The following is a 12554-nucleotide window of genomic DNA, read 5'->3' on the forward strand; positions in this document are numbered from 1 at the left end:
TGGCTCGACCAACAAAACAGATCATAAAATCAATACAATATCAAAACTCACTCACTCACTAATCTACATATACACACACACACAAGTATCACTTAAATACCACATTGCAAATTTGGAAATTATATATATTTTCAAAAAGGAACACTTGGATATTTATTTCAAACGAAACAGTTTGTGGGGTATTCTTTTTTTTAGAAGTCCAGAAAGTTTTCCAATTCTTCTGGACTACATGGTTCAGAATTTATCCAATCATTTTCTGGGTAGGAATCGAAATTGGTCGTGTCGCCAGAATGGGTTAATTCTGGAACAATGGGTGCCTGAAAATCAAAAATGATTAGGGTGAAAAAAAATTGTCGTTTATTGAATTTCATCTCCGCTGAAGGTATTAACGACGGCACATGCTTGTGAGTGCATGACATGCTTATATTTCTAAAACTTCTGTCAAACTGTTTTCAGGGAGTCCACTAGGCTAATCTGGTTTAATTAAGTATGTTTTTAATTTTGCCAGTTTTCCAAAACCTAAGCCTAAGTTCAAGTTAAAAATCTTTTCAGCTCTATTACAATGATTACTATCCATAATACTGTTTGTCAAGACAGAAGCTCATTGAACAGGATCAGTGAATGTAAAGAATATTTATAAGAAAATTTTCTGAAGGGAGCTAATATTTTGCAGTGATTTCAGATGTCAGAGAGCAAGTCTTGATCACTATGACACAATAATTTGTTTACCTTAAGTTTTCTATTGACAACATCTTCCCAATCTATACTTTTAAACCATCTATGTTTCTTAATATCTTCTGCACCATTCTACAATAATAGTGAAATATTGGTCAATTTTTACAATGAAAAATACAGGGTTGTACATCAAGTTGATCAGTAAAAATTAATGTTTGATAACGTCACTTATTGAAGATCTGCTTCATCACATAAGGCCCTATGTGATTAGTGACATCATCAAACACTTAGTTGTAGTGGAATTGCAGGAACCACAGATTTGAAAATTGGAATGGTGCAAATTCATACTATCAGTGTCACCGATACACATAAAAAATTTAGAAATCACCTTAAAAATTCTTGAGTGGACATGATTGCCATAGTTTCAAATAAGCAACAACATGAATGGATTGTAAGCAAAGGTGTATCAAGAAACATAATATGTAATATATTCTATTGACACTATTCTGATTTCTGTGGTTCCATCAAATTTAATGGCACTAAAACTTTCAAGAGAAAGTCATCTTAATAATTATTTTGTCAGAATAAAAACCTTATTTAAATTTTTGTATGATTGAAATCATTCTGTATCAGATGATATAACAAATATTGAAATGACTATATCCCTATAAATAAGATCAACATGTACTAGATATAAGTAAACAGATTTATTTGCAAAATAATATCCTGATGTCTAAACATGGACTTTGCTCGCCTCTACTTTACAAGTCACATTAACATATTAAAGTGATACTACGTCTTAGTATAAACATAAAATTTAAAAATTTAAACTTGGCCAATAAGAGCATTATATTCATCAGTAGATATACCTGGTGTCATAAATAACATAACAGGATCCTTATATAATCCGATAAATCCAAAAAACTTAATAAAGAATGCAATAAACTATTGAAAAAGGCTTAATATTATGATTTAGAATTTTTCAATAATTACTTGGTTTTATGAATTTTCCAATTTTCTAGATTTCACAAGGATTCTATTGTAACTTTATGACACCATGTAAGTTCATTGATGAATATATACTCATATTGACCATTCTTGAGAATTAAATTTTATGTTCATTCTAAGACGTAGTATCACTTTAAAGGAATAAGGTCTACTAATTTCATTATACAAAATAACTACTTCAGCTATTTCAAGAACTTGCAAATGGCAGAAGACAATGATAAATGCAAATTTTTTTAATGTGTTTTTTTGACTACAAAGTGGTGTTTGTTAATCGTATTTTCATCAAAATATCAACTTAAAGATAGGTTCCCTCATTTTCATTTATGAAATGAAAATCCTTACACTAATATGAATAGAAAGTAGAGGTGTTCTAATGACTTGGAAAAATACCAATTTGTCTCACATGTCCATAATTAATTCATAATTAGCTAAATTAGAAGAGAATTACCAGCAGAATTCAAATGAGTGACAGATCAAGAAAGGTCAAAAAGTCTTTTTATGTTTATCCAGACTGTATATACATGAACATTTATGATTGGTTAAAACTCTTAATTATATGCAATAAACACATAATGATATGATTAAGAATTCATGATAATTCATTAGAAACACCAATAATAATTTGCTTAATTTTACACTAAAAAATAAGGAAAACCATCTTTAAATTTACATTAAACAATTTTCAGTCAAAATTTATAGAATTTTCATGTAGTTCAACTTATCTGCTGTTGAACGTTTCTGAAACCATTTTACATTAACTTGAAAAATCATGAATAAAAATTGTTTAAATCAAATGGAATATTTATAAAAACCATAAAGAATGCAAAAATACTCTTAGGCAAGTGAAATGGTAATCATGTTGCCCCTTTATTATGCATATCATGTTACCGGTATGTTAATTATTTATAACCTTATTCATATCCTTTTAAATGCAAAATATGTCGGTTATATCCTATTAGGAAATATGTCAAGTATCAGAAGTTGATGTTAATATTGTAAACAAAGTATGACATTGTTCATAGTTTGGTCAATGATGGTATAAGTCAACCCAATAGGCTACCACCTATTTAAATGCACTAAACAAATAGGGAATCTTAACAATGCTCTAATTTTTATCTTATATTCGGTCATGGCTCTTAAATCTTGGCCATCATGGTAAATATACAATGGAATACAAGCATATGGACATTCACAGTTCTTGTTGATCATTGATAAACTTTCCAGAAAAGATAATTTATCTGATGTTATATCAGAGCAAGTGTATCCTGTAATGCCACATTGACACCTCACTGAAGTGCACTACCTGTACGCCTAATTTAAATAATGAATTCATGCGGTGGCTGTGTTTGTGCTGATTTGGCGCTTGCATGTTCATGCATGGGTTATGTCTATGCCAGGTATGAACCCTTTTCACACACCTCATGCTAGTTCACTAAGACTTTAATCATTGGCCGAAGTGCAAACAGAAATGGTGCAAGCGTCAATGTGACTTGAATACCTACCCTCATATTGCCTAATCTTCTTGTTCTATCTTGACACAGTAATTTCTTTATTAAATCTCTATAATAGACATGACATATGTAGTTAAACATTTCATCATTAGGTTCATACACCATCTTCACAATGATATCACAAACTTTTTCTTATACCTTGACTGAAATGGCCACCTTTCTTATGTTAAGGAAGTTTGTAAATGCAGAGTTTTGGTTGAATTGTAATTAAGTGAATACAGCCAATCAGGGTCCTCGACAGAAAGTCTGTCACAAAATCCCATAATGCTTACAGTCTTTATGTCGAGGGCTATGATTGGCTGTTATGGGTTATGTACAATCCAATCAAATTGCTGCATTCTGTGATACAAGAAAGATGGCTATTGCAGTCAATGTATAAAACAAAGTTCACCATAGCTTGACATTGTGAAGATGGAAATTGATATCTTTTGACTTACAGAACAAATATCCAACACACCAGTGAATGGTAAAATCAGTCTTATTGCTACTAATTCAACAGAAACACACTTTTTGTTGGAAAAATTACAGGATGATGAATTTATGACAATCACAAACAACAATGTCTTACTTGGCAACAGGATCAATTAATTTTGGCCAGGAAATTTTCCCATCCAATATTTTCTTATAAATTCCAAATGGATTATCATCATAAAATGGTGGATACCTGCAAATATATCAATGATAAAGAATACATGAAAATAAACAGGATGTCCATGGATCTGCCTTGATAGCTTGATGTCCAGTATAGGATATTGACCGTTGGCCATTTGACAGAGCCATTTCAACAGCCCTGATGCAGATGTTAAGAATAACATCAATTCTAAACATTAATGTGTAAGCCTTGTGCCAACGTTCATTATTATTACAAAGTAAGAAACAAGCCAAGACTTTTTCGTATATATGGAAACTACTTCAAAGAGTTATAGATAAGTTGGTCACAGTGCTCTAAGGTGATTTTCAGGTGTAATTAAATATTTCAGTGTTAGTGAGTTATAACATTGGTTGTTAGCAAAAAAATTAAGTCATCTTTTCTCATTATTCCAGTCGACCCAGTTTCAAATGGGTATGAATAATCCAGGAAAGATACAATTCAAGGAATTTGGCGAAGTATTAGCTACTAAGATCCTTAAATATTACTTATATTTTTGGTAAAATTCTATTTTCTTCCTATGCAAATTATATTCATTATAAACCCTTGACTTACCCAACTAACATTTCAAATATAAGAACACCAAGTGACCACCAATCAACAGCTTTATTATGACCTTTACTCTGTATAATTTCTGGAGCGAGATATTCTGGTGTTCCACATAATGTCCACGTTCTGAAATAGACAGAGGATATGTAAAATTATAAACTGACCATGCTATAGAAGTTTTGTTGAGAATGCCATTTGAGAACAAGTGGTTGCCTAGCACGGACGGACGGATAGGGGTGAAGGACAGGGGTGACAGCAATATATGTCTACATCAGCTTGATGATGTCATAACCTTTGTGACTTCTTCTTTATTTCTTTATTTTGTAATTAGTCCTCCTTGAGGAAGCTTTTGTATTAGAGGGAGTTTTGTAATTGTATTTGACTCACTTTGTATCCTGTCATTAGAGTCCAGCTTATTTGTTTAAACTGTGATCACCATCATCTTTTTCATTGGTTTGAATGTTCAATCATTATTAATGGTCATTATTAATTGTCCACATGGAAATGTGGGTGTATAAAAATAATTATGAACAGAGTTCTTTATTGGGAGGAGACAATATGAGAAGGTCTTTTGAACCTATGTATTCTAGTTCCAGAGATATCAGTGATTAATAGAAACAGAAAGTCATATAATTCATTCTAAATGAAGTTTTGCTCCATGACCTGACTGTCATTTCACCAAGCTTCAAAAAGAGTCATTATAGAAATCATTGAAAATAGAAGCAAAACGTTACTGAACAGGATACAAATGGTGCCCTCATCAACACAATTTCATCAAAGGGAAATCTCTCAGTTCAGTTTATATAATATCAGATTATCAAATATTGCAAGACCATGGGTGGTTTAAACTGTTACCAAACACATCTGTTAATTAATTAATCAATCATTAAGTTTTTAGAATTTTCGAAAATTTCGAAAATATCCCACAATATAAGTATCTGGTTTTCAATCGAAAAATGTGTCCTGGTTGACACAAGATTGTCTAGCCCAATTTTCACTCAAATTTTTTACTTTTCCATGGTTACCACCAAGATTTAAAAAGTCCAGAAAAAGAGCTACCTATTTTTCTTTGTATTATCATTGCACAACCACTCTCAAGAAATCATGCACATATTCACAAGATGAAATAAACCAGTCAACGCCCTCAATCTTGTTAGGTGCAATCTATATTCAAGTACCCATTTAGCCATTTAATTTCATATATTCGATGAATTGTATTGAAGCCTATTAAAGGGAGTGTAAGTGGTTTTGTATAAGGCACTTATTTGACTTCTATTTGGGACATTACAATTCTTTATTAATTAATTATAAAGCAATGGTGACGCAAAATGTGAGTCAGAAAATCTTTAGTTAAAAAGCTGACAAAGGGAGAAAACATATATTATCATATTATTGTGGTCTGGTGGTAGTCTGGTTACAAATTCTTTTGTGGGAGCTGCATCATTTCCAGTTAACTCTTTCTGAAATTGCAGGAACTACATGCATTCTTGAAGAATTGGAATGTCCCAAATAGAACTCAAAGGTGTCCCCGATTCACATAAAATGCTATAAAACCTCTTTACACTCCCTTTAAGCGTTAAGTGAGAAATGTCTATAATGGTTCTACATTGATTCAGCTGATGATAGTGCAGCAGACCCTTTCAAATTGCCCTTCTTTCAAATGGAAGTTCATGTGATATTTGACTCAATTAGGGTACTTTTCAAGTTCAGTTGCTCTGTTAATGTTATACCAATATTTTCGTGATTTTATCAACTTCATTTCAAAGTTAGTAATATCTAAGAGCATAAAGGGATCCTAAATTTTTCATGTTTATCAGGACTCCAGTTGGAGGATTTCCAGTCTGTGGTTCCTGCAATTCCACTAAAACTAAGTGTTTGAAGCTGTAAATCTTATAATGAAACTGAGCTAGTGATGGCATCACTCCCTATTAAGAGCAACCCCATGTCAAGTCAAGGTTGAACCCATCTTACCCACCGGTTTTGTTTTTCTATATTAGCAATGATTTAATTTAATATTCTATTTTAGAAAATTTCACCATTTGAGTTTGTGAATAGCTACATAGAAGTCTTAAATTAAAAAGAAGACTGGGGATGTAATAAGATCAAAGGAAGCCATTCTTTAACCTTGATCCCACCTTGCCATTTAACTTAATGTTTTTGTTTTGAATATCAGACAGAAATGTTGTTGATATTTGAAACGGTTCAACTTAAAGAAATGCAACAGGTATTGTGAAACTGAGGTAAAAGTCACTGACAGATAAGAATAGAGTATAATAAAACCAATATAATGATGTGATTATATAATGTTGTGTAAACACGATGTACTAAAAACACTGGCAATAACACTAACAGACACCAGTCTTTAGTACATTCTACCAGAAATTTATGGTATTTAGCCTCCAAATTATACTAATTACACACAAAATTTACTCTTATGAGGTACAGAGTTCTCTAGTTAGACCAAGACAAAACAGTTTCATTTAACGGACCATAAAATGAAATACCAAGCCTAACTTGCTAAATAGGTGGTAAAACTTGCTTCACTTTAAAGGGACATTCCTGTTTTTCAGTAGGTCGAAATTTTTTTCTGCTCAAATTTGTGAAAGCTATAAACCAAAATCTATAAAAATGTATCCAATAACATATCTGAAAGTTTTAACTAAAAAAATTTGAGTAAAATAAGCGCCTAATTGTAGAGAAATATGTCACTTATCTATATAACGAGCCATAAAGCCAATCACCGAAACTAGATCAAACTGCTTAATTAACAATTAGTATTCTCAGTTTTTAATTAACCCTTTTAAAACAAAATCAGTTTGATCAAGTAGATACATATATATATAAATAGCATTTCAGGTATATGCTAATTTAAGATGTTTTTGATAATGAAAACATCTTTTAAAAAAAAGGGGAATGCCCCTTTTAGCTTCTCAGAAATATAAGATAGCTCATAGCAATGTATTATCCCTAATCTTCAAGAGTCATTTCCTACCATTAAATTGTGCTTAAAATCAAATAGAAATTAGCTTTATCTGTAGTCAATAAATTCAAAAATCATGCATGGAATATCACTTCATTGTCATTCTTACCTCAAAGATGATTAGGGGTCAAATATTTTTAAAATTTAGTCTAAGGATTTGTAGTTCCTTAACAAAAGTGTTCATTTTAAAACTTTCAAGTCAAAAGCTTAAAATCCCATAGTAAAGATGAGAATTAATTTCACTTTTTACTGGGAACTGAAATATTTCATTACACTAAAATTTGTATCTATTCTGGCCTAATAAGTAGTATTATTTGATCTTATATTTATCATTAGGTATAAACCAGATGTTTTCACTTAATTCTTGATTCTATACCAAATAAATAATGTAATCCAAAATACACTTTCATCTTTCTAAATTTACTATCTAAAGATCACAACAATGTTAGGTTATGAATACATAGGGTATTTTTAATGCACTAGAGAAGTATCAAGTCCTAGTTGAACTTTATGGTGTTTCAAAGTCAGACTTCAAAAGTCAAAGATTCAATGAAAAGACAGACATTGAAAGTCAGAGATTCAATGAAAAGACAGACATTGAAAGTCAGAGATTCAATGAAAAGACAGACATTGAAAGTCAGAGATTCAATGAAAAGACAGACTTTGAAAGTCAGAGATTCAATGAAAAGACAGACATTGAAATTCAGAGATTCAATGAAAAGACAGACTTTGAAAGTCAGAGATTCAATGAAAAGACAGACATTGAAATTCAGAGATTCAATGAAAATACAGACATTGAAATTCAGAGATTTAATGAAAAGTCAGACTTTGAAAGTCAGAGATTCAATGAAAAGACAGACTTTGAAATTCAGAGATTCAATGAAAAGACAGACATTGAAATTCAGAGATTCAATGAAAATACAGACTTTGAAAGTCAGAGATTCAATGAAAAGACAGACTTTGAAATTCAGAATTTCAATGAAAAAACAGACTTTTAAGATCAGAGTTTCACTGAAAAGACAGACTTTGAAAGTGTCTGAGTTTCAATGAAAAGTCAGACTTTGAAAGTCAGAGTTATAGTCAAGTCTCATGAGACAGAAATTCATTCAGTTTTAAATAAGTCAGACTTTCAGAGCCAGGATTACAGTCAGATTTCTTCGATACAGAATTTCATTCACCGATAAGTCAGACTGTAGAGACCAGAGTTTCAAATAAATCAGACTTTTAGTGCAAGAGACAATTATCAGTATCTGCCAAGCTAGAATCTAAAAACAAGCCAAAGATTTTGTCATTAAAAATGAGACACAGGTTAAGAGTCTAAAATAAAGTAGTACATCAGTCATGAATAAATCAGATTTTTAGACTAATCACTAGAAGACAGACTAAAATAGGCTCCAGTAATATTTTTTCTTATTCCATTCATTTGGGAATTTATCAATTTTACTTGTCTAATGAGCAACCTAAGTGCATTCTTCAAATCTATTTTTGACTGTAGCGTAATCAGACAAGTTAAGAACATGATGAAGTCTAACAATTTGTACCATCATGTACTTGACTAATCTTACCATTGTTATAATTTACAACACCTGTCTGTATATATATATATTTATATATATATATAGTTATTAGTTGGCCTGAGAGAAGAAACCATTGCATTACTCTGTATATATTTTTATTAATAGATCTTGACATAAACTGTTGAATAATGATACACTTAAATATTCCCTGTTTGTTGGTTTAATCAAAATATAGGTTTTATGACTGCCCAGATGCCTAGATAGATCTAATGTTTAATGGCTTAAAAATGTCTTTAATCTTGAGCTTATGCAATTACTTTTTTCTGCTACACCAGTATACTATAAAGGTCTATAGTAACGTGTTAACTGTTATTATTAATTGTACGAACGCCTATGTTCTATGCATACTTGCGCATGCGCTGGGCTATGTAAAATACCCCAGTTCTCATTTCACCATTGTAATTTGTTTACTTTTCAATAACAATTTATATCATCCCAGAGTAGTTGTTAATCTGTACGTGTGTTGTGTTGGTCTATACTGACGCTACATTTTTTTTCGTATTATTGTATTCATTAGCTGAAATATTCAATCTTGTTTTTCTTTAATATCTGTGTATTTTTTTTAAAAGTATATTTTATTGCTAAAAATGCTTCTGGGTTCCCAGGTGAAAGATGCCTTATAACAGTGCTGAAATAGACGTTTTAAATCTGAAACTATCTCAACAATTGAATGAATAAAAAACAAAATGTCTATTTATTCAATGTTATTTCTTAACATTCACAACAATTCAAATTACAAAGTGGTTGTATCTGGACACTTTATATTATAATTATTTAGAATTAATTTTGGTTTGAAATTAGATTTACCATTTTAAAAATTTTTCTATACACTGTATTCTTGAGGAGACATTTCCTGACTGATAACAGCTCATCTGATGAGCAATTTGATTGTCCATTGTCATTTCTGTCTCAGCTAGGACAAAAATTTTGGAACAGAGGAACTTTCTAGCTGGTTTGTATTTGCCAATCAGGAGAAATTCCTTTGGTCACTCTTAAAGGGGAACAGTCAGCATCTTCAGGGATTGATTTGGGTCCTTAATGTGCTTTACTAGTATCAAAAAATACTAAAACGCAAGAAAATCGCATAATACCTTCAAATATACCTCAAACTAGAAATTTCACTGTCTATTTCTGTATATGTGTTTTCTATATATGGCATAGTGTCACTAAAATTCGAAAATTTCGACAATGAGCTGTGAACACTATTTCTGATAATGTAAGCTAAAAAAATTCCTGTTTCTGAAACTAAGGTATGATTGGTTGAACAGATAGTGAAGGTTCTCCTTTAAGGGTTTCAAAATGGACCAATTTTAGACAGTTCAGATTTTGGTGACGTTATCCTATCAAAAGACATTTAACAGATTGTCTAGGACCCTTTACATTTTTTTTAGGATAAGGACTTGAAGCCTCAATGAGCTGTGAACACTATTACTGATTAGCTAGGTTTAAAAATGTGTGACTCTTGGCAAAGTCAGCCTTAAGAACCCATTAGGGGTCATGAACTGGCAGTGTTCCAATGACTAATCCCTCTGAACTAGAACAAGCAGTCTATTTTGACTTATTTTTGGTATATCAAGAGCTGTAACTTAGGAAATATGTACTGAATCCAGTCAAATTCAAACCCGTCCAAGATCTTGTGGATATAAACTAACACATAATTTTTCTTCATAAAATCTGACAATTTTTTTTTGTATCACAGAAGTTTGTAAATGCAGGGATTTAATTGCATTAATTTAATTAATTTAATTGCAAGTGAATACAGCCAATCAGCTCTCGACAGAAAGACTGTAAACATATATAAAGCCATATAGTTAAAATTTTTCATGAAAGAAAAGTGCCTAGTTATATCAGATATAAGACAGATTTCATAATGTCTACTGAAATTGTGAAGATGGTATAGCCTATATGAGAAAGTACATCCTTAAAAAACATGGATATTTCTCAAAGCTTTTCTATTGAAATGTACTCACCTATCTTGAATTTTCTTTGCAAAACCGAAATCAGTAATTTTTAAGTGTCCATCTGGGTCTAATAATAAGTTTTCTGGTTTTAAGTCTCTGTATACAATAGAGTTCACATGTAAATAGTCTAAAGCACTAATAATTTCACACGAATAAAAAATGGAGGCATTGACAGGAAATCGTCCCCGTTGTCTTAAATAAGTAAATAGTTCACCCCCCGGAATATATTCCATTAACATATATAAAAATACGTCTGTATGCCAGGCCTTTTTCCTGAAAAATATAACGAGAATGCATATGAATACCCCATTATCCTAAACCAATTATGTGAGACACGCTTTTCCAGGTTTTCAGCTATGGTACAACAGCCTCCTGAATTCTAGGTTTTGGTTTTTCATTCCATTGAACCTATTCAGAGTATTTGACAGGCTTTTCCTTACAAATTCAATCATTCCTTTCATTGACGAAGGTTGGAAGTTTATGAGAACCAATATCAGCATTTTGATTTCAGTCGAGGTTTCCTAAATTTAGTGTCAAATTCAGCAATCAAATTTGAAGTAAATTTCAGTAACAGAAACCAGCATTGAGCACTATGCAACAGGTTCTTCCCTTTTGATGGCATCCTTCTTATGGCACCTTTGAGAGTGGAAATGACCTTTAAAAATTTAGGAACTAAAGTCAGTCTGTACTCAAACTCTGTGTACAGGTATTTCTTATAATTCCATTCAGGGGCACAATAGCCAATTTAGAATGCATGTGAGAAAGTCAATAACAGACTAAATCAATTTGTAGAATTGTAGGAAAACCATCCAATATCTAGACTTATTACCAATTTCAGAGTCAGCATTAAAATACCAAATATTAAATAACATACTTACATATTTACAATAAATGGATGACTGATAGATGCTAAAATTTCTTTCTCATTTTTAATATGTTCTATTTGTTTTAACCGGACGACATCTGTGATTGCCATTGCTTTTAATGCCATATATTCTTTAGTGTCTTTGTGTCTGACTTGTACCACTCTACCAAATGTTCCAGTACCTAAAATATACAATAACTGGGGTGAATTGTGTGAATGCTTGCTTATCAACCAAGTCACCTAACATTCTAGAAGGCACAATTCTGAATGGATTTTGATAGAACTTGGTGTGAGTGTTTGTAATCACCCAAGGATGAACCCTATCCAAAATCAGAAGCATCAAAAAGTATGAGGTATTGCCCTTGTTCTTAAAAACGCGTAAACATTGTAGAAGGTCCAATTCGTGACAGATTTTGCTGAAACCTCGTAATATTATTCAGTATTGCTTCAAAAAGTTCAAAAGAAGTGTATGACTGAATGTTGAATATTTCATACTGATAATTGCAACTGTACTGCCAAATATTTGTATTTAAAATCAAAGCTGCCAGTGGATGTATATTACCTTGCCTGGCAAGCTATCTTAGTATTTCTGAAGACTATTTACATATATCCAAGGCTAAAATCAACCCTCCAAAATACCCAACCTTTCCCTTTAAATTTTCGCCAAAGAGGCATAAAAAAATTCATGATCGCTAGCTTAGTAAAAATAAATTGATCAACTCGCAACATCTTAGCTATGTGTACTCTCCAAAATAAAAACCCAAAAGCAGAATGACATC

At 31.6% G+C, this 12554-nt stretch overlaps 1 protein-coding gene across 1 annotated transcript; it reads right to left on the reverse strand.

Moving 5' to 3' along the window:
• Positions 1–191: 191 nt before the first annotated feature.
• LOTGIDRAFT_116148 (hypothetical protein) lies at positions 192–11964 on the reverse strand (the record flags this gene model as incomplete). The annotated part of the gene is made up of 7 exons (XM_009055006.1): positions 192–317; positions 730–807; positions 3186–3243; positions 3763–3858; positions 4399–4518; positions 10920–11183; positions 11789–11964. Coding segments are annotated over 7 exons (918 nt in total), but the record flags the coding sequence as incomplete, so codon positions are not given.
• Between the last annotated feature and the right edge of the window lie 590 nt (positions 11965–12554).

This window comes from Lottia gigantea (genome assembly GCF_000327385.1).
Source record: "Lottia gigantea unplaced genomic scaffold LOTGIsca_23, whole genome shotgun sequence".
NCBI classification, from domain to species: domain Eukaryota; kingdom Metazoa; phylum Mollusca; class Gastropoda; family Lottiidae; genus Lottia; species Lottia gigantea.